The following is a 26,638-nucleotide window of genomic DNA, read 5'->3' as shown; positions in this document are numbered from 1 at the left end:
CTCCCTCCCAAATAGCCTCTGTGGCGGAAAGTACAGCCACCAACCCTCTTTTTGGCTCTACACTACTGGGCATATTGTATAACGGCGAGGAGAGAATGTTTGAAGCTTGAACCGAAGGAGCCATGGTTATGCCGCAGACTATCTCTACAACAGTCGTTAAGAAAAGCGAATGCCCACCTTTGCCAATTCATCAAGTGCTTCCTCTGATTTTGTAATGTATTTGTGGCAAGATTGAAATGAATCATTTCTCATCTGAAGCGTTAAGGCATGAATCTTAGATAGATAAGAAGCTTGCTATTATTAGCAACGACTCAATGAAATCTTGAAAGCTGCAACAAATGTTTACTTGCCTCGGATTTGAATGTAGAAACCTTGAACAAATATTAGTTATTGTATAACATTTTAGGGCTTAGAAAATACTACCAAAATGTAGATTAAATTGTCTCTTTAAGACTCGGCAGGCTCTCCTTGACAAATGTTAGGTAGAATCAGGAGTTTATAAAAGTAAGATCGGACTTTTCCGTAATCAACAAGTCTTTCTTCCTAAGTAAACAAAATGCATTAAAGCTATGCTGTTGTTAAATCTATCATCAACTTGAAAAAAAAAAATTTTCAATACAAACTTTTGACAGTTGTAGCAAATTGATGCAGTACTTGAGAGGCAATGTGCAGTTACCAAATTTTGCAGCGATAAGACATGCAACAAGTTCATTATAAAAGAAGTTAGAAGATTTAAAAAGTTGTAGCGAGAGTCAAATGAGAACTTTGTTAACATTTAGAAGAGACAGCTCGATTTTCTTATAATACCATAAATCCTCAAATAAGCCCACACTTTGAATAAGCTTTCTCCCCTCGAATACACCCTTAACATAAAAACATTTTTATGAAAAAAGCCCCCAACCTCGAATAAGCCCCCATGAAATGATGTAAGGTATGTCTTAAAATCAGGTATGATAGTGAAGCAGTCTTGTCATGTTTCTTATCTGTGTCGTTTGTCATGTTACATTGGTAGACCAGAAGGCTTATTACATAATACATGGTTCATTTATCTAATACATCTAAGTGAAAATTTATTGACTCCATTGCCATCTCGAGGTTACACCTTTGTTAAAAAAAGTTGATAGGTGAACCTGAAGAGATTACATTCAAGGTAAGACAGATTTCTGCAAAGTCATGCACGCGATGTTCGATTTTAAGCTTTTAGGAAATAACTATCTACTTTTGTCGATTATTTCATTATGTTACCCTGAAAATAAAAATCAACAAAAGTACATCACGATCTTTTGACTTGGTAAATATAGACAAGTTGATAACATTTATTTTACGTAAATGGCAAACCAATAAATAGCAGTGTGAGGCATTGAAAACTCAATAATTGAATTTGTGCATAAGCACAAATCTGCGAAACGGCCGCCGTACAAAGAGTCAGTCTTGCCGCACGGATTCGTAGTCTTATTCGAAGCGCTGCTCCTCCGTTCTCCATGAGCCTAGGTGCAGTGCCGTAGCGTTGTTTATGGAAAGCAAGCGCATGGAAATATGTAAATGTGCTTTGGTAGAATGTTCTCTTAATCAAAAGATATAGTTCAGGGCCGCCGGAGCCAGAGGGGGGCACGGGGGGGTACTGGCCCTCCCTGACTAGAAAAAGTGTAAAAAGTATCTACCATTTTCATTGCCAGATATTTTGCCTTTAGATGCTAAGTGAAACAATCAAAATCTAGGCGTTGCTGCAGAAAGCGCAAACCCCCGTGATTCTCAATTTCTATCAACATCTACTGCGAAAGAGACTGTCTTTTTGGCGGGAAACGTCTCCTCAGTACGTCGTCAGGTGTTTCTCAGCCGGTTAGGTATGTCAACCAGCGTAATACTGCGCAGTGTATGAAATCTCGGAAATTCAATTGTTCTGGAGAAAACAGTTTAGCTGTTTATTTTGTGTCTGGCTAAATTTGGAAGAGATAGACTAAGAACTTGCTTTGAAATAGGTTAAGACTGAAAATTCGCTTTGAAAGAGGTAGAGACTGAAAATTTGCTTCGTAAAGACTGAAAATTGTTTTGAAAGGGATAAAGACTGAAAATTTGCTTCGCAAAGACTGAAAATTGTTTTGAAAGGGATAAAGACTGAAAATTTGCTTTGTAAAGACTGAAATTTGTTTCGAAAGGGATAAAGACTGAAAATTTGCTTGAAAAAAAGAGTATATGAAACATACATAGACGGGAGATTTATACAAGCAAAAAATTAAGTATCCCCAAGAGTGCATGACCCCAGAATGGAGCACATAGCCATGTTTACCCTCTACCCTCTACGTGCACTGTGTAACTGTTTTCAACATTTCTAAATTACCATGAAAGCTATATCATTTTTTCAATAACCAATGTGTATGGAAAGACTAGATGTTTGTGCCCTTTTTCTTCCCATTGCTCCTTCCGCCACCCTGTTCGAGCCTGCGCCCGGCAGCCTTGTAGTTTAGTTTCATTTTTCTTCCATCTGCTTTATAGTTATTCACAAAAAACTAGTCTTCAATATACTTTCCATGGAAAAATGATATAATACAAAGTAAGCATTTTTCATTTCACAACCCCTGTAATAATACTTTCCCTAATATTAAATTATCTGAAAATTAATAAAAAGCGAGATGAAGCCGAAATGCAAAGTTTCAAGTTCTTCTAAAAGTTTCTTCAGTAAAACTACAATGTTTGCCAAAAGCCTTGTTTCACTGCGTTAAAACTTTGCATATGGGGTCGCCAAAGACGTACGACTACTTACAGAGGTAGGGGGTTGAAGATGTTAAGTGTTTGTAAAAAATCCCTTGTGATCATTGAAAACCCTAATTTCCCCGGAAATCTTGTCACATACATTGCAATGTATTTTTCAAACTTGAGTTAACTGCAAATATATTGATATATTTCAAATATTTGAAAAATTAAGTTGAATGTTAACAGCATTACATATGCACCTTATTGTATCACCTTTTATGCCATGAAATCCTCCGTAAAGGACTCGTTTCTGCTTGTTTTTTTGCACAAATTCTACGAAAAAATTAAATTTACACAACCAAAGTAACTTGAAACGTTATAAAACTACAAGATAGTGACAGACATCCGGTCGAAAATTGGAGGGCAAGCCTTTTGATTTGATAAGGATGTCTCTGGAAAAAATCGTGGGAGGGGGGCACTGCTCCCTTTGGCACCCATCCCACCCCACTTTTGCTATAAAACAACTGAAAGACTCGAGTATTCTTGTTTGTTTAAATACAGTTCTTCACACAAAAATGAGCCTTTACTTTTTCTGTCGTTTAAGTTACCATGTTTTAAATCAAATTTTCTATTTTCAACAAGGGCTTTTGCTTATCAAAATTAACAAGGATGTAATGTCAAGGAATTAAGAAATATTTACTCAACAAACATTAGTTAAGAGATATGTAAATAACTCGCGAAATGCTTACGAGACCCATGTTGCTTACGCGATTGTTTTTTGAAGTAGATTTTTTGATGATTTTTAACAACAAAAGCAAAGCCAGTCGGATGATAGACTGGATAGTTCTTGCAAGACAACTGTTTTGCAAGAATTTTTTTACTTTACTGGGGCTAGACTCATGAAAATTTTTATCTCAAATGTATTTTGGAATTATTCTTAAACAGGACCATGGGTAAATTCTGTTAGGGAAACTAGAACTCCGATGCCCCAAGTGAAGAAAAGTAGATTCAAAACAGAAGGCTCCGCTTTTGAATTACTCTCAGTTTAAAAGATTACTTAAGTTTACAAGTTGTGGGAAAAATCGAATATATAATATTGATAAAGTTTGAGTCCAGCTACTTCAAGCCTTAATATTCTTATCTTATCATATCATTTTATACAAAATGTATGCAATGTCCAAGCAGGATGACCTGTTTAAAAGATTTAAATTGCCTTGTTAGTTCAATCTTAGGTGAAGTTCGCTATGATTTTCCGCTTCACCAAAATACCACCAAAATCACCAATAAGGTAAAGTCTTGTTTGTTTACAAGGATTCTTCCAAGTATATTTTTTTCGTTAAGAGCTAAAGCATACTCTATAAAAAAACATGTTTACATTCAATCTTACCATTAGTTCCAAATTTTGATTTGAAACTCAAATTCAAGTAAGATATATTTTGCAGTCCTGATCGTAAGGAAAAGTTCGGTTAATGCGCCTTGAAGTTGGACAGGACAGTTGTTCATTGGAATATGATGCGAACCAAACGATTAACATGTATAAGAAACTAATGATTGAGCTTCTCGATACGAGCCATTTGGTTTCCACATTAATATCAGATTGATTTTTATCAGAAAAAGCATCTGCTTCTTTGAATTCCATTAACAGAGATAATAGTGAAAATTTTTGCATTTCTATCGAAACTAGTACAAAAAGAATTCTAGTGATTCAAAGCATTTTGTTGTAGTTTAAGATAATTCTCATAAGTAAGAATTCTTCGACTCCTGACAACATCTCTCTGATCTCATGCAAACTGAATTGTACTATTATTCTTGACATGATATGAACTTTAACTCTATTTTTTATAGCAAAATTTGTACCTACAAAAGAACAGCACATAAACACGTTGTATGACATGTAAAATTGCAAGGAGACAGCAAATAGCAGCGTAATTATAGGTTCAGAAAATCAAATCAATCATTGTCAATGCCCAAGAACACGCTTTCAGTCTTCTTCAAATTCAGGTTTGATTACTTGAATGGTCATGCAAAAGTCTTAATTCCATTCTTCTCTCTCTGTTCTATCCCAAATTGTCTATTAAATTAGCATCCCTCAGAACATGGCAATTTCGTAACTTAGGCCGTTGTTTTCAATTAATGAATATCTTGTGTGATTTTCATGCACTCTCTCGTGGTTCTTAATAATTCAAGAAGATTTTCAAAGTTAATTTTGTTAGAAGTTTACGTCCATTTCATGCTTCGTATCAAACAGTTTTAGTTACATTGTGTTGATCTCAGCAACTTTAGGTTAGATTAGATACTTTTTTGGGCAAAACAAAATATTGGTTGAAAATGTACTAATAATTGAAAATTTTCGTGAAAATCTTCAAAATTTTCGTGAAAGATATTTTAGAGTGGGGTCATGACCATCTACGCTTATTATTGCCTTACCAAATATAGGAATGGATTGGTAATTTTTAAAACTCCACATGAAATCGAGGCTCAATACATTGAGAGAAGTCAAAGGCATCTTTTTCGATAAAGCAACATTCGAGAAGGCTTACATGAGGAAATATAACAGCTACCCATCGTATGGTACCTGGACGATTCTCGGTTGCATATATGGTCGATTAATTGTTGAATTTTTTTATTGTTGTGAGGCTCGGGTGCAAAGTGATGAGACTGCTAAGGCTGTAAATTGACTCACTATGCAAAAGTCTTGGTTTATAATTCAAAAGTTTCTACATTAAATGTGAAACCCTTGATTATGCGCTGCGATTCAATTCTAAAAAAGAAATAGGTTCGCCTTTGGAAGGCTATACTGCCCCCTGTATATAAAATCCAAAGAAAATAGCCAATCGTCACATGAGATTCTTGTAGACTTTAGTAACCTTTTAGGAAAATAAAAATTTCATACCCAAAATTACGGGTACTTGTCCTTATGGTTTATGCATCTACAGGATTTGTATATAAGGATCCTAGCTTGAGCCCTAGTTCCAGGGGCGTAACTTGGCCAATAGGTTTGGGGGGGGGGGGTGAAAAGGGTTTCTGCCCTGCAAAACTGACTGGTGCCCTGCAGACCTCGTAGCAACGGTTTGTCTATAGGTTACTAGTGAAAGCTTTACCAGTGTACACTGGTCTTTACCAAGGACAAACTTCTAAGCAATAAAAACAAACTTGAAACTTCATTGCCTATGAAATTTCTATTTCTCTACGTGAGCGTAATTTTTTTTTATATTCACTTCATTTAATGTTGGTTTGCAAAATACTAGCTAATAAACAGCTACTGGGGGGGATACATGATGCAGACAGCGCAACGAAATTTAGTTCAGGGGGACTAAGAATCAAGTTTAGTGAGGTAGGAGGACCCACCATGGTTGGGTCCGACGTGAAGAAAATTTTTGAAATTATACCTTCTAAAAGGGCTAAAAAGCATCTTTCAGACAAAAATTTAGCAAAATACTATTGTGCTAAAAGAACTGATTGTTTATTGAAAATATTATTGTTTATTGGAAAAAATAGGGAGGGGGAATATCATGCTAAAACTCTATTGTTAAACGTTGGGGAAGGAAAGAAACGGCAACCTTTCGTTTCAGATTGCACGTAGTTGTGAATGACAGAGGAAGATGTTGTTTTGATTTGAGGAATATTCTTCCTTAACAGAAATGTGCAGTTTCTTGTATCGAGAAGGTCATGTTTACACATCCAAAATAAAAACATTGCAATGATACAGAAAATGATTTACTGAGTTAATGCAAATAAAAGAAAAATGATAAAAATATACTTAGAAAAGTTAGCAATTAGATGAAACAAAATTGGTATCTCAACGATTTATTATGTTTTTTAGTTCATGCACTGTTAAAAAGTAATAGAAAAAATGATAAAAAATTCTTATCTTGATCAAAGTGAGGGCCTTCAGCCCCCTATTCCCCCCAGTGACGCCGTGCCTGTCATGAAAATAATTTACAACTTAAATTAATTTGCATGGACTCAATTTTGCCCTCATAAACATATGCATCCATCATTGCATCCATTGGCTATGACTTTTGGTAAGAAATGCTTTTGCCTTGCAAATAACAGAGCTTTTATTTACATACCTGTTCCGTTCTCTAAAATACAATGTCAGGAAGGGAGGTTCATAAAAAATACGATATTTCCATTTAAAAATTCCTAAACGGCCCTTTACGAACTTCAGAGGTGGCATTTCTGCGTGGCAATAAAGCTCTTCTTGGCGCCCTGCGAAATCTTCGATTGCCCTGCGAAATCGACTATTTTTTGGATTGGGGGGGTGTCACACCCCCCACACCCCCCCCGGTATTTTCGCCCCTGCCTAGTTCTTGAAGTTCCTTATTCGTTAACCACTTTTGATCCAATTTTTGTAGTAAAGTTACTTAATAGCCCTTGGTTTTATTGCACATGTTCAAAGAAAATACAAGGTTGCTTTTCTGCGTGCAAACTATATCGCTATGGTTTTAAGATCAGCTGCATGCAAATTATATCACTTGAATTAGATCATAGTTGAGATGAATGAGGATTCTTTCGTGAGAATGATGCTTGTTACCAAAACATACCTGACAACTTTCGCTAAGCCAAGCTGAAGTAAAAAAAAGCTATACTTGGAGTGTCGTGTGCAGTGACTCAGAGGACGATCTTGAGGAACTTTGAGACGATTAAACTATGTTTAGATGATCCGGTTGTTTTTCCATTAGTGCTATTTATCAGTTAGTAATTAATAGCGCTGCATAGTTCCTATGGACAACGATTCAAAAGTTAGTCCCGTCAAAAGAGGTATTAAACTTTCTATATGTCCATTTAAGGACAAACATTTTAAGACTATGCAATTTCCTCATGAAAACAAGGCTTTTGCCCCCCGCCCCCCCCCCCCCTTAACAGAACAAAATTAAATTTTAAGCATTTATGTGCAATAGATACGCTTAGTCAACTTTCTCATTTATACTGTTTTCTCATCGATTACCTTAATATGCGCAAAAGCGAGCCTTTAAAAACGAAAAAGAAGCTGATGGCCCTCCAAAATCCCCGAATAACATCGATATTCGAAATCAGCACACCCTCAACTTGACCAAAAGCACTTGGTCCCATTAATTTCGCTCTCGGGTGACCATTCCCCTATTGTTGTGCACCAAATCGAACGAACCATTGTAGGCTATAATTTAAATATTTGGCAAACACTTTATCTATGTTTATTATCTTATAACTTCGCTGTTAATTATGTATGTTTATTTTGGTTATAGGTCTTACGTGTTTTTAGCTGATTGGTTGTTATTAATACTTGTAAAATGCTTGTATCTATAAATACGCTGTAGTAGTTTTAAGAGGTAGGCTTTTTGGGAGAAGCATCTTGCTGTTGGTTCAAAGTGCTGACGAAAGAAGTCGTTGTCTCTCTGCTCCTCTGTGCCACAAGCAGCCAAAAATTGGCTACTTTTCGGCATTAGCAAGGAGGGCTTAGCCCCCCTACCACTACACCATTGTTTGTAATATAATGTGCTGAATACTGAAATAAGCTGGATGGTTCGATAAAATAGAGTTGATGCCAAGATCAAACGCTAATTGTAACAATTTCCGCACGGATGGAGACGAGTTCCAAATTTTGTTTCTTTGAAATTACAGTGCTACCTTCCAGAAAGTCAGACTTTTTTTCTAATAAATTACTAGCTATTACTTAAGTATATTTCTACTTTTATGCCAAATATTCTTTGTTTCTTTTCAATTTGAACTGTAAATTTCAGTATTGATTCATTCTTTGGCTAGGAGTAACTTTAGACGATCATGAATTTTGTATATTCTAATCTTGATAAAAGGAATTAAATATTACTTTACAGCATTTAAAGCAATTGCTAGATAGAAAGCATCGTGTTATAACTCAGTCGACAAAATGAACGTTAAGTCTATATAGGTAATCGATTTTCTCTTAATAGGAGCTCAAACATTATTCTGCTTACATTGAATTCTTACATTATTACTTACTTCCTCAAAGATTTCTTCTTCTTGAAACTTGGATCGATACTTTTTCTAGAACTCCAGTGCATAACATTTAGCTAGCATTCCAGGGCCTAAAATCAGAAATGTTTACAGATCCACATTTTTTATAAAAATTGGGCGTGGTACATTGCTGGGATTGGTATCATGGGGGTGGCAAATATAGAATCTGCCATTATAGTGCAAATAGCATGTCCTAATTGGGCAAATTCTTAAATGAATGAAGTATAAGTAGCAAAAGGTGATTCTTTACATTATATGGATTGGGTTAATAAGAAGATTAGCTATATACTAGCTCCCCTACGAAGCCCGCTACGCGGGCTTGCCAGTGACCCTACGGTAGAGTACATAGATTAGCCTCGGAAAAGACAAGAATTTTCTTAAAACCCCCTGTGAATGATAGTAAAATTAGCCTCGGTAAAGACAAGAATTCTTTCGAAGCCCCCAATGAGTATGCAGATTAGCCACGGAAAAGACAAGAGGTGTATCAAACTCGATTTGAAAAAAATTGGCTCCGCACAGGTCACGTGATAAAAAAATTACTCGCACTCCTGTGACTATCGCTAGTCAGGGGGTCGCCTGAAATAGAGAAGGGGTAGAGGCTCCCCCCTTCCTAGCGATAGTCACAGGAGTGCGAGTAATTTTTTTATCACGTGACCTGTGCGGAGCCAATTTTTTTCAAATCGAGTTTGATACACCTCTTGTCTTTTCCGTGGCTAATCTGCATACTCATTGGGGGCTTCGAAAGAATTCTTGTCTTTACCGAGGCTAATTTTACTATCATTCACAGGGGGTTTTAAGAAAATTCTTGTCTTTTCCGAGGCTAATCTATGTACTCTACCGTAGGGTCACTGGCAAGCCCGCGTAGCGGGCTTCGTAGGGGAGCTAGTCTTCCGTTAATTGAAAGTTGCTTCAAAACATTTGCAGCCCAGGTCTATTCGTGTTCCTCGTTTAAATATTTTAATGTGTTACCCCCTAAGTCTCCTGTTTTAATTTTCCATAAAATTTCATGTTAAGACTTCCCAACCTTACTTATCTGTTTACTCCTCTGACAAATCAAATTAAAGTTGAATCTATCTTGAAAATCAGAATAAAAAAACAATGTCCTCCTACATTCTTTCAATTCAATAAGGAATGCAAGCAAAAAGTGTAATATCATACAGCAAGCAGGCAAGGATACTTTAAACGTGACAAAAGGCAAACATAATTAATCTAATCCATAGTCACGCCTACTGTGAGTAGCATATACTATTGGCAAGAGCAGGAAATAATTGCTCAAGGACAAAGTATTATTTACTTGCAGCAACAACCCTATTGAGATAAGAGCTATTTTCGTGTAGGAAGATAATGCTTTATTACCTTGATTGTAATTCAGTAAATCCTTTTAGAAAATTAAACCCAAACTTAATTACTTGCTGGCTCCAGATACCCATACTTGCGAAATTCCTAATAGAATCAATCCAATAAGTAGTTCCTTGATTATTATGATTACCAATTAGCAATATCATAGCTTTCATCACCATCTGAACCCCTTTGAAATCGAGGTTAATAGCACTCTTGACTTTCAGAGGCTAATCTTACTATTCCATTCCGGGGTCCATAGGGTGCCCGCAGAGCGGGATTTACTGGGAGCTACTCTTCCGTTTATTAAAATGTACACACCAATTTGATACATAAACGGTTGCAATATCGAGGCAAGGCAGAAAAGTTCTTCAATATATTTTGTAAGCCACGATCTAATTGGGGTCCTCGTTTAAATACTTTCACGGGTTACCCTCTTTAATTCTCCTGCTTATTCTAATTGCAATTTTCAAAGTTTCCATCTTCTTTTATCACTCGGTGTATCGTGGTGGTCGTTTAAATATCTTGCAGGCTTATCTAAAAGCTTTGTTAATTATTCTGAATTCTACTTTAAACTTGACAGCAACATGCTTCTGCCAGTCCCACCAATTCCTTATGCTCGTTGGCACATTTTCATGGGTTACTCCTAGAGGTTCTCCTATTTAGTCAGAATCAAATTTTTAAGTTTTCTAATCATACACTCTTAGCCCTCGTCGACTTATGGGGCGTTTTTAAATATTTTCTAAAGTCATTCTTAGAGCTGTAATGTTCATTTTAAAGCACTTCGTTCAATCTTTGTTCACTTGTGATGCTGTTTTTAGACATAATTGCGGGCCACCCTCAAAGCTCCCTGTTTATTCTGAATCAAACACCTCTTCTAAACCCCAAAGAGTTATAAAGTTATTACGCAGTTCTATACATTTGAGGTCCACATATCATATCTTCGTCACAATTAGCTTTTGAAACACTGCAGCAACAAAGCATTTAGGAAATGGAAAGATAGATAAAAGCCAAGTTTCGTGCATCAGAGAGGAATCTTACTCTAACAACAAATTAACAAAATACAATTTACGGACAACAGCTAATCTATATTATATAACTTTAGTCCTTTTCTCCACAGTCAAGAATCACGTCTGGGTCATAATTATTGCTTGAAACGATCTTTGATCTAGATGAAGAACATCACAAATAATTAAGATGTTATTGCATGGTTAATGAAAGCACTTTTTAAGGAAATCCATAGTCATAATGCTTTGTAAAAATTTCAGAAAAAAAGGTTTGCCCCGAGGGTTTAGCCACCCCTTTATGCGGCCTGTTTTTAGTGAAATTTCATCAAACTAAGCATAAAATCATTTGAACTTGTTCTTGTGAAGCGAGCAATACAGCAAATCCATCTTCCTTGAAGGACAAAACTACGAAGAGGTAAAACATTAAGAGAAAGGCGTTCGTGGCGGGTCTAGCGACTCCTTTTAGCAACCGGTTTTTAGTGTAATTTCACCCAAATAAGCATAAAGTCATTTGAAATGGTTTCTAGAATAATTGTCACTCAAGAGGCAGGCAAATCCCATCTCATTCTCAGTGGGAAAATCTCACAAAAAGTGAAATTTTAATAGAAAAATACTCACTTGTTGAACCAAAAAGTCAGCGAATCCGATCGTTTATCTACAAAAAAGGAAGGCGGTTAGGAAAAGTTGCTGCAAAGGATTCTCGATAGGCATAAAAAGTTGGGGGCTGGCGGGATTACATAATTCGCATTACAACGGGTTTTCCTATGAAAATCAAATCTTCTTGCATCAAGAATAAACAGCAGGAATAATCTACCACAATTCTTCATACTTTGATTGCAATAAAGCCAATCCAGTTTCCTTTAAGCACAAAACCACGAGAAGAGGTAAAAAGTTTTCGTTCGCAGCGGGGGTCTAGCAGCCGGTTTTTAGTGTAATTTCATCGAAATGAGCACAAAATCATTTGAAAAAAGTAATATCGAAAACATGTAAGAACAACAACGCTTACTTGTATTCGCATGCCATCGATTCTGATGCCAATGAAGAACAGGAACAGCCAGCAGCAATGGAAAAACCAAATATCAGGTAGCAGCGCGTGTACCGTACGTAGCTACTAAAACGAAGAAAAGGAAGATTGTCAAAAGCACGAATCACATGGCTCTTGCAAACAAAATAGGAAACGGGGTTCAATCGTCGATCGATAAAAAATCAGTTGATAAAAAAAGCTAGCAAGACTCACCTGAGGTCTGTCGCGAGCACCCAGCACGATTGACTACTGGAGCTGTAGCTGTAGCACACGACACCGACCGTCGACGACCGCTTCGAGTTCGAAAAGGAATGCCAACCAGCAGTGCACGTAGATTTATTATCATCCAATTCCAAATCACCTAAATTATCGGCACACAGTAGATTCTTTGTAGAAAGCGAAACGAATTTGAAAAGCCTCCGTTCAAATTGAAGGGTTGCTGTTGGAAGGAGTTTTGAAATCTTTTGTAGAGAGCAAGAGAAAAGAGAGAGAAAGAACCTATAGAAACACGGGACAAAGACCACGGAGAGCACTAATCGTGATCGCGAGATTTTGGAACGAACCCGGGAGAAAACCGTTAATATCTCAAAAACGGAAGCGAAAATACGAAAAAGCGGACCTTATGTTTGAGCCTCGAGGATCTAGGATTCAGATGAAAAAATAATTTTGAAAATCTGCCGAGCGGTTTTGGCTGAAAACCGTTTGAATCGCGGGGCGGTGTGGATCTTTTGTTCGGGGTTGATTTGCATATCCGAATTTTAGTTATAGTGATAGCGATGTCTTAATATGTGAGCAAAAAGTTATCGAAAAGAAACTCTTTTACATGGTTTGTTCGGATCTCTGTCAAAGTTATTTTTCCTTTCACCATCAAAAACTCTCTTGAATCAGCCTTGCTTCCCAGACTTTGGTATTTTTTGGTTTTTTGGAATAATGTCTTTGCCGCTTTTCTTGGAACTCGAAACTTGCAAGATCAAGCATATTTATTGTAATATTCATCTGTTTTTTAAGTTTTTCTGGAGCTGTGGTGCTTTCCCCACCTGCTTCTATCTTGTTGTCAGTGGGAATCAGTCTCTCTACATCGACAGAATTAGGGTTTGCTGCGAGAATCCGAGCCATTGTCTCATCTGGTAGAATTCCTCTGAGAACAAGTCTCAGACCTCTGCGATCTTAGTCGTTTATTTCTCAAAATTTAATGCATGATTGAATGAAATATTTTGTCCGGGACAAAAGCTGGGTGAAGCTTTCTCAAGTCTCTTTTACTTATGGAAAGTTCTTAACTGCATTCAGGCCATCAAATTCTTTGCTATCAAATCTGTTCTTCAAAATGCTTTGATACTATAAACGAAAACCTCGTTTCAGATGGCAAATAAACTCTTTTCTCACTGATGTACAAATTGTGCTTGTTTCTTCTTATTCTCTTTTCGTGCAGTTTGAAAGCATGATTTTTACCCACCATCTTGTTTGTAATGAAGACACCACGCACCAGATCTCAATTTTGGATTTACGAATTGTGCTAGATTTGCAAAAATTATGCTAGATTTCAAATCAAAGCAACCCTGCTTGAGAAAGAGGCTAATACATGCTCAGAATATCAAAAATGGCCAAAATCAGCAATTTGGCCTTTTTTGACAACCCAGTGTACTCATTCTTCATAAACAAAAAGGCAATTTAGATCCATGGATTGATGGCCAAATTTCTCCATTTTGGCAGTTTCTCAAAACCCCTTTGGCCGTCATAAATTGATTTGGCCTAGGAAGCAAAATTTGGCTGAATTCTGGCAGCATGTTGCAAAAAACAAAGAAAATGCAAAAGAAACAAAAATGTTTGCACGGATAATATTCAAAAATATTTAAAATAATTTCAAAATTGCAAGCGATGAATGATGAAACAAAGTAAAAGACAGCAGAAAGTTTAAGATGAAAGCAAGTGAAAACTTTTGTAACCTACAAAGAAATTTTGATAACGGTATCACTCCCAATAATTAGCAAAAATTTAGCTTTTTGTATACTGCGTTTAGCTGGCTGCATTTGGCTGCCAACCATTCAAAACAACTGGCAAAATCCTGAAGGTGGAAAGTCACAATTTACTCTTAAAATGAAACAACAGTTGCTGGTGTAAAGTGTTGGTGTAATGTAAAGTGTAAAGTGGTCTGGAGTTTCTTAATTCGTCTTTATTGTTCATTGCTTATTTCTTATCGTAGTTTTCTTATAAAAAATGAGTGCAATACATAAGGCTGGGATTGGGCATTCCCTTCGAATTGAAAAAAATGTTCCCATTTCTTTCTTAGGCGTTTCGATTGTTATTTTATGCTGCACGTTTACGAACATGCATTATTTACAAATCAACACTTTCTACAATTACAGGGCCACAACTTTAATTTACAACTCCACAAAGTGAGTTAGCTCCACGCTTATTTTAGGCCCTGTAGCATTCAGTTATAACTACAAAAATACGTTAATGTAGAGAATGATAAAAGAGAGGAAAATTAAGTAAAAGTCTGAAATAAGCTCTAAATGGGGGCTGATAGGTTTTTTAAATGCACAAGCTTTCACTTTCTAAGCCATAGCTTTAGGCACAGCGGTCCGGGAGGCTAGGGGCTTTGAAGCATGTACCCCCCCCCCAACTTAAGCCCCTTTCTTGATGACAACTACACTTCACTTTTAAAAACGTTTCCACGCCCCTGTCATGGCATAAACAATTCAAGGCAGATATGTTTGTGAATAGAGACAATATTTACTTGAATACGATACTGTTTAAATGTTGGATAGCTTAGAAAAGTCTCTCCAACAAGCAATATTCGGGCTTTTGAGCGTAGTGCTTCAACGATTTTCGCATGGTTTTATAGATACAGCTGCTAATTTTTTTCAATCCTGCATGAATTTATGTTAAAATGCAAATGCATAAGACAAAATCAAACAGTGACAGCAGTGTTTTCTTCGATTTTGAATTATCAAACAAGGTAGGTTATAAGGAAATTGTTTCCTTGACAATGTAAGCTACCAGCAACTGGTTGCAAGCCTCGAATGCAAGTATGCAACCCTGTACGCATAATGTTTTTCTAAGAAGTTATCATCAAATTTTACAAGGGGAAGTTTATATTTGAAGTTTTTCATAGAAGTAGATGGTTTGCACATGTTTTATTATTCCAGACGATCGGGAATTTCATGAGACCCAATAAGTCGTCTCTCTCTCTCTCTCTATCTCTATCTCTCTCTCATCTCTCAGCACTACCAGAAACTTATAAAGCCAATTTTCACAAGATGTCTACATTGGGTGCGCCTACGGACCCACGCCTAGATATTCGTATTCGGTGTATCAGTGACCCAAAGGATTATCTTGTTTTGTCTTACTCGAAAGGAACTTTTTGCAAGTTTTCTAGAAATGAAAAGGCTTGTGACTCAGTGGCGGAGCTACGGGGGGGGGGGGAATGGGGGGGACTAGTCTTGCAATTCTTGCAAACATGATGAGAAAACTTCAGGTGGGGGGGGGGGGGTATGTACGTTATCTAGAATCGTCACATGTAAATGACATTTCTTGGGAGAAAACAGGTGTTTCTTCCGGAAGAAAAAGTTTAAAACAGGGGGATAGGGCTTTATCCAAATGGGCGTTGTCCCTGACACACCTTTTTTCCCCCCCACTTATCCCAGGCTGGAGCCGCCACTGTTGTGACCCCGTGTTCCCTTGTTCCTGCGTCACTGTAGATGAGTGGGAGAGCCCTCTGGTACTCTTTTAAGCATGATTCCTGCAACCCTATGAACATAAGCAGGGGGACAACGGGGGCTTTATGTAATAGGGTTATTTTGCCAAATGAATGTATCCACCCTATCATTATCTTCGAAACTAAATGGTTCTTCCATCAATGATAAAAGAAACAAATAGACACAATGATAATGTTGAAACGTCTTTCTTCAGATCAAACGATCTTTCCGCGATAAAAGGTTCTATAAATATAATGTTTCTCTACGGTCGTCCCGTAACGTCGATTTGTTCTCTTAATAACAGGCACAGTCTTTCTCAAGCACTGTCCTCTCAAATATGTCAAATAATCCACAATAATCGTCACGCGCAATGTCTCAAATAGCTATACGTGTCCTATAAATCCATAATTTATGCCGACAAGATCTTTCACAAGCATCTTGCCACATAAGTGAAACGTCAAGAACCTAAATATACAAAATATCAAAACTTAACCCTATCGCTCTTAACCGAATTCCATTTCCAACTTCAACTCCAACTCCAACTCAAAAACTAACTCTAAAATGTAACACGCCCAAAATATAACTAAACAAGAACTTATTGTAATGCTACATAGCTACGTAAATTTACATAATAATAGTGAATACAAAATATATTAGTCCCAAGATTAATTACATAAACTGAATAATGATCCTTAATATCCCAAAAGAAATAGTTAATGAATCTAAAGGTGCAATTAGAAAACAAAAGGAATTATAAACAATCGAATGTGCGAACGGTGATAAAATTACTAAGGTTACAGGATGTAAAACAAACGAAATCCAAACTAGCACTATTACATTTATCCCCCTCAACAAGCTCCAAAATGTATTTAAAACCAGACAAAAATCGCCTTGTTCCCGGTTTTTTGCATTTTTGGCCTCCCTAAAGCGTTTTTGCCCCCTCAATCTGTGATATACTCCGCTGTTATTAGACTGCGTTCGTGCCATTAAATCTGATGATGATGATGATGATGATGATGATGATGATGATGATGATGATGATGATGATGATGATGATGATGATGATGATGATGATGATGATGATGATGATGATGATGATGATGATGATGATGATGATGATGATGATGATGATGATGATAATGATGATGATGATGATGATGATGATATGATGATATGATGATGATGATGATGATGATGATGATGATGATGATGATGATGATGATGATGATGATGATGATGATGATGATGATGATGATGATGATGATGATGATGATGATGATGATGATGATGATGATAATAATGTTGATGATGACAACTTTTTTCTTACCCATAAAAGTTTGGAGCGTTGAGAATGAGAATATTGAAAGATCACGGAAAAAAAGTGGAAAAACTTTTTTAACGTCTTTTTTCTTTTAGGGACATTTTGTCAAAAAAGCGAGTCCCCCACAAAAAGTAATATCCCCGCTCTAAAGAGCTGCTCTTTCTTGTTTGTTGAATTCATGTTCTGTCATAATCTCAATGTTTGAGCGTCTGGGATTCCATGTTTTCTCTCCGGTTGCCTAGCCCCTCTGTCGAAAGGTCAAGCCCCTCCCTGTCGGAGAATTTCTAGCGCCACTACTGAAAGAATCATGTTTAAATGTAGATAACATTAAGAACACACGAGCCTCAAATTATCCAACAGAGCTCATTCAGTACTTATAATTTAGAGGTAAATGTTGGGGGTGGGGGCTCAGTCACTGAAGTATACAATTTCTATTTTTGTCACTTTTTTGCGACATTTAGTGCTGCACCCTTGTCAAAGTTCAATTCAATTGATCACGAGAAATTTTGGATTCCTTATTTAACCGTTAGATTGGTTTTCATTTTCGCTAAATTATCAGCTTCTGTAAAATAATATTTTATGTATTCAAGCGCAAGTGATACAACCTGCTCACAACCTGTATAACTTGCCTAGTTGAACAAAAGGACAATCGAACCCGCACAGCGTGGGGTTTCACTCGTGTGCTAGAACTATGCTATAACAGGTCGAAAGGAAGTGTTTTTGAGTATGATAAAAAATGGACCCGGCAAGGATGGTTGGAGGCTCTCTTGTTAAGCCAACGATTTGAAAACTACATCACTAATCTGTTTAAATATTTATGACCCATTAGAGACGCAACAAGACATCGCACACAGAACCTGGCGGCACAAAGATTCTTGAAAAACAACTAGATCAGTATTTGCAGGGATTCGTCAAAAAGACAGTCAATCAGCGACAGAATGGGCCTAGACGAGATTTTAGCCAACCTCGAAAGGAAAAACATGTCATTTGTATGGAAACGCCGACTAACAGTGACAGCTTTTTGCATAAGGATGTTTCTTGTTGGAGTGGAATATGCCATAATTTTACCATCGGTTTGGTTATACTTGAAAACCTTCCAGGTTCAAACTTGGTACCTTGGTCTTGTCGTGGCAATGTACACAATAGCTGGCATGATAAGCCTCCCAGTGATTGGGCGTTTGTTTGACAAGACAAAACGAACGAAAGAAATCTTACTCGTTATGAATGCATTTGAAATTGTTGGGAGCTTGATTTATGCTTTGCCGTTTTCACCTTATTTGCTGCTTGCGGGAAGATTTATTGCTGGAATGGGTGACGGTTTTTTTGCAGCTGCGAGTGGAGAAATCACGCTGATCTACCCAGCTTCGAAGAGGATTGGTATATTTGCATTGCTTGAAGTAGGCAGAGTTGTTGGTATTACTTTAGGTCCCTCCCTCAATTTTTTCCTGCAAGGTGTAGACTTTCATATAGGAAAATGGCATATTTTTTATGGACCAGCCCCTGGCTTGTTCATGGCATTTGTTTGGTTGGTAATGGAAGTGCTAACATGCTTCATGGTTTTCGATCTATCAAAGCACGAGGTTGGTGAAGAAGTTGAGAGTTATACCGAAATTAAACTTCAAACCAAGAAAAAGCCGGAAGAGCCAGATAGATATGAAATCATAGAAACAACAGTTGATGACTTGGCTGACAAGGGTCATCCAGTAAGCAATACAGCCCAAGATGATAAAAGTCCACTTCTTGAATCTCCAAAAAAGCCATGGAGGAGTCGTAGTGAATCTGAAGAGAGTAATTTGGATGCAAGCCTTCAAACTGCAATTACGGATCTGTTGTCTGTAGAAATTTTAGCAATATTTTATGCTGATCTTGTTCTGTGGCTGGCCCAAACAGAATTTGAAGTTCTAGCACCACTTGTTACTCAAGAAGACTTCAAATGGAAAGAGGGGTACCTGAGCGTTATATATATGGTTGGGGGTTGTGAATTAATCATCATATTTCTTGTGATCTGGTATTTTGGCAGCAGATTCCATCTTGAGGATTCATTTTTGCTGCTGTTTTCTCTTGGTCTTACAACCTGTTCTCTACTGATGATGATTGTCTATCAATCCAAACGCACAAACCATACAGCTATTGTTATATTGTTCTTGCTAATTTGCTTTCTTGTGTTTTTCTCTGTTCCACTGAATCTGGTTGCATCGAAATCGTTGCTGACCAAAATCACCAAGCCGGAGACTCAAGGCTTTACTCAAGGAGTCTATTCATCTGTGAGCAGAATTGCCTTAATTCTTGGCCCTGTACTTGGCAGCTCTGCGTTCCACAGTCTCGCCCTCTTTGGTGCTCTCATGGCACTGGCAAATGTAGTTGCTTTTGTGTGGCTACTTCTTTGCTTGAACCGGATCAAACAACGTGTAGATGCAATGCAATCATGAAATTATCTCTATTGGTATGTATTTTTTATTTTTAAGTATTTCTCGATATTTCGATCAGCCCAATAGAGAGTATTAGAATGAAACAGTTTTTCTTGCCTAAGACAGCTCCATAACCACTTTTACGGTACAAAAAAGTTTTAATCTGCCAAATGCAAATCTGACACACCATTTTTTAAAGGGAAGTCCTGACCTGAACAATCCCTAGTGCTTACACCTCTGGTTTAAACAATGCTCTAAAGGAAATTGAATGTCAATGCAACCATCTGTATGTATCTAGAGAATAATTGCTTGTAAATTAAATGGTAGTCCCTAGAAACATAATGCAAACAAACCTAAACAATCCACCTGTAAAAGTAAATCAACCCAAACTGTCTATCTAGCTTGAAGTTATTTCTCATTGACACATATATATACTTAATGTAGCAGCTGAATTAAGATTTAAGATGGGAAATTAAGGTAAAAGTCTCCTTCTTAGTAGCTATATAGCTCAATGTAGCTATAAATACCGTCTGGTGTGGCTACTGAAAGAGTCTTGCATGCTAATATTTTGAGAAAGATGATTGTTACTGTTCATCTGAAAATAGGAGAAGTGGCACAAAATGTAATTTTGCACAAGCTGAATAGCAAGAAAATATTTTTTGAGGTTTCTTTCTATCTACTAGAGAAACAATGCATGGTTGATGGGAAAAACCTTTCAATTGCACTTGAAATCACCCATTTGAGCTATTTGGCTGCTTTGGTTTATTGACTAGGAATGGAAAATCACTTTCGGGAGAATGATTCCTACAAACGATTTATGTCAAAAGACACAAAAGAACAGTTCTATATGTACTGATACACATTTGAAATGCAGCTGTCAAATATTTTATCTACATAGTCATGTAAAACTGAAAGCATACAGCCTTTAGATTAGCTTAAAAACATTTTCAAATATTTCTTGAAGTTATTTCTTGCTCTCCTTTTAAGACCTTTTACTATTTTTAGGCAAACTTTTGTTATGTTTGTTTCAATCCATTCTTAAAATGGATTCCATTATTCTATGAGGACCCCTATAACCCCTCTTGGTAGCCCTGTAACTGTCTAATGTTGCACATTAGTCTGGATGTCATTAAAAAGCATTTTTCAAACCACTCTCAATTTGGCCCTTATAATAAAAAAGGACCTTAAATATAATAAGAGTGCACTTCTAGTAAGTGTGCAAAAATCAGTTTAAACTGTTGCATATTGGCTAATATGGGGTTTTCTGATGTTTTTGTTTTCAGCTTTCAGATCATTTTATAAAAATTTCGAAATTTTGATTGCATATTTCTATGGCATCATACAACTCTAATTAAACATTTAAAATTTGGAATCAAACTCTTAGAACTAAACATTTAGAATTGAACAAAAAGAATCTCAGTACTTGCAAAAACTGTGAACAGTTAATGTAATTGTGATTATGGTGATGGGCAAGCAATTTGGAAAGAACAATATTATTTGGTTAGGAATTCTATTTCAAGCTGAATAAGAAATTGTCAATTTAAGCTTTATTTCCTAAACTTTAGTTTTTTATTGCAAACCAGACATGTTCCCAGTTTAAAAAACGCATGTTTTATAGCTGCTCAAATCAATATTTGTGTTCCAGGGCGTTTTCCATTAATATTTGGCTATTTGCTATGCTATTTGCCAAACTTTAATGAATATTGGTTTGCAGGTTTTGTCTTATGAATTATAGATAGATATAGAGATCAATTTTAATCACAGCAGATGTCTAGCTACTCTTATTCTCTGTTTATCTTCAGAGAGACAGCCTTTCCCCACCGAAATCACTTTGCCATTCAAAAACTTATGAATTATGAATGAATTCATTAAAAATTCTCCTTGGGAGTTTTTAGAATGAATTTGTGAAAGCAACAAAACTGTTTTCGTTATATATCCAACTTTCTTCAGTCCCTGACAGCTGTTTTGCATTACAATTCAAGGCGTTGTCTTCTAATCCTAATTAATATCGCTATTCAATATCAAGGATAATTGCATTTGTTGTTGTATAGGAGTGATCGGGGAAGCGAGTGGATAATAGGTATCCTTTTTAGATATAATCCCGGTGTATATGTTTCTAAATGTTGAAGGCCTAGCCAAACATTTTAGACCTTCTTTGAAAAATAAGAGGGAAATGTAGCGAGACAAGAAAATACGACCACAAATTATAAGGAACAATCGCTGCGCAAGGCTTTGATTGCAGAGAATAGATTTTTGAACAAAATTGAGGTTGTAGAAGGAGAGACATACTTGTCATCAGCCAGGCGATAAAAGGTCCTGTTGGTCACTAGGCAAGACATTTGCCTTCAGATAGGCAAACAAATTTAAGTCAAAACTCCTGGTTCGACCAAACGCAAGACGCCTGGGAGTTCGTTATTGAATTGCAAAGGAAAATAGCCTGCCACAGGACATCTACGTAGAGTGGATTTCGCTTTTAAGGGATGTTTATTTGCCCATGTAGAAATCATTTTCATTCAAAATAGCCAACTTAGGGGATAAGCACAAACGCAATTATAACATTAAATCAACACACAGGCAAACATTATAGACCTTTGCTGAAAACACAAGAAAAAAACGTAGCAAAAGTATGCGATTATACACTATAGGAAACAATTGCTACACAAGGTTTTGACTGCAGAAAATATATTTAGAACAAATTTATTTGCCCTTTCATTTGAAGTTTCCGTTATTGGAAGGTGACCGTTAATGGAGGATTGTATTGGGGGAAAACTGTCACACCTGTGACTAAAATGGAATTATTTCGCAAGAGACATGGAAGAACTGATAAAAAACTTAAATATAGCAAATTTGGTAAGCATTTGTGGGATCTTAATTCGGTTATAGCAGTCGTGAAATTCCGTTGCTTGTTTCTCTATAATTTATAATATTTGCTAATATTAACAGTGGCCTTATGATTAGAACTGTGTTTATCGACTTGCGAGAGGCTTTTGTCGCGGTTCACCATGCCGCTTCTATCTATGGTATAAAAACAGCAAAAACGAGTGAACACTGTCAGAGATGCATTCTATCAGGTGTTGGGTACCACAATGGTCGATATTAGGTACATTGCTGTTTACCTTGTTTGTAAATGACGTTGACCAACATTGATAGCAATATGAAAATATTATTCTGTTTTTACGTTGCTGTGGAAATGTGCGAGAAGATTAAAATAAACAAATAGTGATCTAAACAGATTTCCAATTGTTTTGTGAAAATAGTATTGTTTTTTATATGAAACAGACCAATACAGAATGTTTTCTTTGCAGTACACTCCACAGAATCTCGCACTTTCAGCATCGCTTTTAAAAGCTTTTAAAATTAGCCACACAAAGGTCACGAAATCCATTGTATATGAACACCTGGGAGTGACGACCGAGAAACCTGCTCTTTTCATTCAGTCTTGAAAAACCAGAGTAAAATCTCTTTCACAAATATGACAAAATGCAGAGAAGGATTTAGCGGGGGTTTAGGGGTGCGGCACCCCCCCCCTCCCTCCCAAACAAAATTTCTGTTTCTTTCGGTAAACATTGTTTTATTCGGCAAAAATCATTTGTTGGTAGTCAGTAGTAACAAAGTAACGCCAAGATTTTTACTTTATTTTTTTCTTATACGTAGCGGGGGGTAGGAATATTCTGAAATGTATTTCAAGCTAATTTCAAGGGCGTCGTCGCAAAAATTTTCTGCTCGCTTCGCTCGCAGGAGACCCTCCTTTCTATCTCTGCAGAATGTTCAACACTTTCCCCTCGTTTTGGGATTTGTATAGAAAAATCCTTCACGTTCTTGAGACATTCCCGATAAAATAGAAACTAAAATGCTAAAGCAATCCAATCCTAGAAAAACTGGATTCTGAAATGCTTCTCGTGAATTTTGTTCCAAAGAGAACGGACTTGGTTTAAAACTTTTGAATACTGTTTACTATTTTTAGATATTTGATTACAACTTTGGAAAATCACTTTTTTACACGTAGTTTTTCCTCGCCTTAAACACATCAGGATATAAACGTTAGTGGAATGGTGAAGGAAATAGACAGTTGTAGAATATAGTCAGCCATAAAACGCTACATGTGAGATTGTATAAAGGGAAATTGCCACGTAAAAATGCCATAGCTTTTCCGAACGCATTTCTAAGATGGGTGTTTTCCCAAATTCTTAAGGGTCTGGTCAGCAAAAATTTTCTCCTCTTTGCCCCACCAATCTTCCAACCCTAGCTACGCCACTGCTTTTTATCATCTTTACCTTAAAGTTGAAAACCAAATTTAAAAAAAAGCGTTTCCATCATTTACCAGTGTCCTGAAGGGTATGGCACCAAAACAAGTGTCTATTACCTTGCCAGTCATTGTTGCTTAAATCCGCTCCTGTATGAATGTCAAGCGTCATACTTAACAAACTTAATTTTCAAACGTAGTTATCCTGTTCATGTACTAGGCACCATCAAAGCAAACCTTTTTGAGAATATCCACAATAGAACAACACCTAATAAAATCGAATACAACTGAGCATAGGTGGTAATAGGCACGATATCAAGTTTAAAAGACTCATTCGCAAACGGAATATAACGTACACTTTTGATAGCACCAAAATTTTGAATGACATAAAATCAGGCGCCATCAGAATTACACTGTTTGGACCAATCATATGCATCATATTAGCGCCAATCCTAAAGGGAATTCTGAAGCCAGAAAGAAGACATTCCATTTTCAAAGAGCAAGGGTTTTTGATAAACTAACAATTTAACATGACATGAAGACCTGGCTTTTCAACATATGTGTAAAGTTTGCAACTATCACTCTCAACTTTTTATTCCTTTATTTAGGACACTAAATATTTTTATTAGAATTTATCCTTTTTAGCCTTTGCCTTCCAACTTTCTATTCTCGAAATGTGTGCCACTTACAACTTTTGATTTACTTTTGTCTACTTGAACAAGCTCTTGACTGATAACATTGATTGTTGGTGACAAACGTAGTTATCCTGTACCAATGTATTCTAAATTCTAAACATATTTAAATATTGTCTTTTTGTTAGTATAAAGTGGAGAAGCTATAGTTCTTTGACATATTTCATTCTGATTTCAGGCGGATTCATAGAATTTGGTCAATAGAAATTGGTTTTGGGCTTTTCAACAACGAAAAGACTGAATATTATATACTGAGGTTTGCTGGTTGCAAGTCACAAGGAAGATTGCTTCTGGGGAGTTTTCGCATGGCAGGACTTAGATTTGAGATATTCCGATGAAGATGAAATAGTGTTTATCGCTTTCTTCCGTTTCGAGAACCATGTCGTAGCATCGAGAACCCTCTCGCTTGTTTGATATCGCAAACTACGAGCTGATATCATTGTAACATGCCCGATCTCTTTACTTATCCCGTTTTTTCTCTTCTAAGTTATTTAAGAATCTGCTTTTCGGTGACTTCATTGAAGTACCTGCCCATATACCAACCCAATGAATGTACATAATTTTTTTGTCCCGTATCCTGTCCAGTGGACAAAATTTCGTTACGATTTAAACAGGAAGCTACGAAGAATGAATTTATTTGTTTGGCTGAAACCAATATTTAGTTGTTCCATTAAGAATTGGATTTCTTTGTTCGCTAATGAGCCCTGTGGCATAAAGTTGAGAAAAATTATACAGCTCTTATCACGTGAAATATAAAATATCTTCTAGAGAATTCTACGTTGGGTGCCATTAACTGTGCCAATAAAGATATTTCAGAAATATATAGGACAGGTTTTAAAAGAAACTATTGAAAATTATATTTATAAACTGTGTTATATTCTGCCTTTTTTGCTTTATATTACAATAATTTCTGATAGCTTTGGTAAAAAGGACGAGATTGAGAGGAATATTTATTTTTGCTTTGATATAACTGAAGATTATATCAAGATTTAATTTAAGATTAGTTTGCCTTTTTGTTTAATTTTCACCGAGTGTTTGGGTTTTCTTCGTAACGTTTATTGCAGATTTTATTTTCGTTAAAACTGTTCTCCTTGGTGAACATCTAAGTAACTACCGGCTGTAAGGGTTCTTGGTGGCATTAGTTGTAAGAACGTCGATAGCATATTAACTTAAGGCGTGTTAAACTTTAAATATCGTTATAAATCTCAGATTGCCAGTCTCCTAATCCCGAGATGACGAGATGGATGATGATGCATCTGTAACAATCCTGTTTCAATAATCTAACAATCCTGTAACAATCTAACCATTCACTAAAATCGTATCTGGTATTCACCATCTCATTTTTTCAAAAGTCATCCTTTGGAGACCCAGGCATCCAAATATTCGTGAAAGCCTCCACCTTGACCGTTTCTCGTAATTCTTGGAAAAGATCAGCTTTATCTTTGCTCTATTCCATCCTAAAGCTGAAAGACGTTAAATTTGCAGTATTTATAAATTTATATTTGTTACGCCCATACTATCTTGTATTTATGATTATTCGTTTCTTAGTATAACGTAAAAATGTGTATGTAACATTCTCTTGAAATAGGAACTTTTTGCGGGAACTGGGCACTAGGTTCCTCTATTATGATTCTAATTGCAGTGGAACTTCTACTGAAGGACTCCTCCCTATAGTTTACACTTCCAAAATAAGACTGAAAATTTCTTCCGTAAACTAAACTTTGTTCTTCACTGTCAAATCTATGTAAAAGAGACGTTGGGAAAACAAACAATGGATTTGGTGGTAGCGATTACCAGGGGCCGTGGAGGCTACTGCCTCTCTTTTCCCTCCCAGTTTGATATGATTCTTAAGATTGATCCTTAAAATGAGATATATTTAATTGAAATCGCGAATGAAAATGCGACTACAAAAACTCATTGGACTTGCCACACTGTTAAAAATAAACAATTTCCTCCACTGTACCTTATCACAACGCATGAGTACCCCCTGCTCCATTGGTCCTTGTTATATCGATGCTTAAAAGCTTTGAACAGGATTAAATACTGGGAATAGCCGTATCTATAGTAGAAATTGCATAAACTTTATTCGCTTGTATAATTTTTTGTTCAGATAGATATTTTTCCGGGAATCTTTAGTGTTATTATTTCATTAGATTTGAGAGCTGGGGAAAGGCGGTATTAGATTGATGATAACACACGTTAACAAGCGTTTTTCATGTATTTACTCTAATTGCGCGCAA

General features: G+C 36.5%; 1 protein-coding gene and 1 long non-coding RNA gene across 2 annotated transcripts; one reads left to right on the top strand and one right to left on the bottom strand.

Moving 5' to 3' along the window:
* Positions 1 to 9,208: 9,208 nt before the first annotated feature.
* On the bottom strand, positions 9,209 to 12,353 carry LOC148958749 (uncharacterized). The gene is made up of 4 exons (XR_016144462.1): positions 12,250 to 12,353; positions 12,019 to 12,123; positions 11,631 to 11,667; positions 9,209 to 11,173 (listed from the first exon to the last, which is right to left on the bottom strand). It is a non-coding gene; the product is annotated as an uncharacterized LOC148958749 (long non-coding RNA).
* Positions 12,354 to 17,714: 5,361 nt separating this feature from the next.
* LOC135681435 (uncharacterized) lies at positions 17,715 to 26,604 on the top strand. The gene is made up of 2 exons (XM_065195916.2): positions 17,715 to 19,498; positions 24,577 to 26,604. Exon 1 carries the CDS (start codon positions 17,994 to 17,996, stop codon positions 19,482 to 19,484), a length of 1,491 nt encoding a protein of 496 aa, XP_065051988.1. The 5' UTR covers positions 17,715 to 17,993; the 3' UTR covers positions 19,485 to 19,498; positions 24,577 to 26,604.
* Positions 26,605 to 26,638: the final 34 nt, after the last annotated feature.

Source organism: Rhopilema esculentum, chromosome 12 (genome assembly GCF_057945365.1).
Source record: "Rhopilema esculentum isolate cy_ngs chromosome 12, ASM5794536v1, whole genome shotgun sequence".
Classification (NCBI taxonomy): Eukaryota; Metazoa; Cnidaria; class Scyphozoa; order Rhizostomeae; family Rhizostomatidae; genus Rhopilema; species Rhopilema esculentum.
This window is presented reverse-complemented; position numbering and strand designations above follow the sequence as displayed.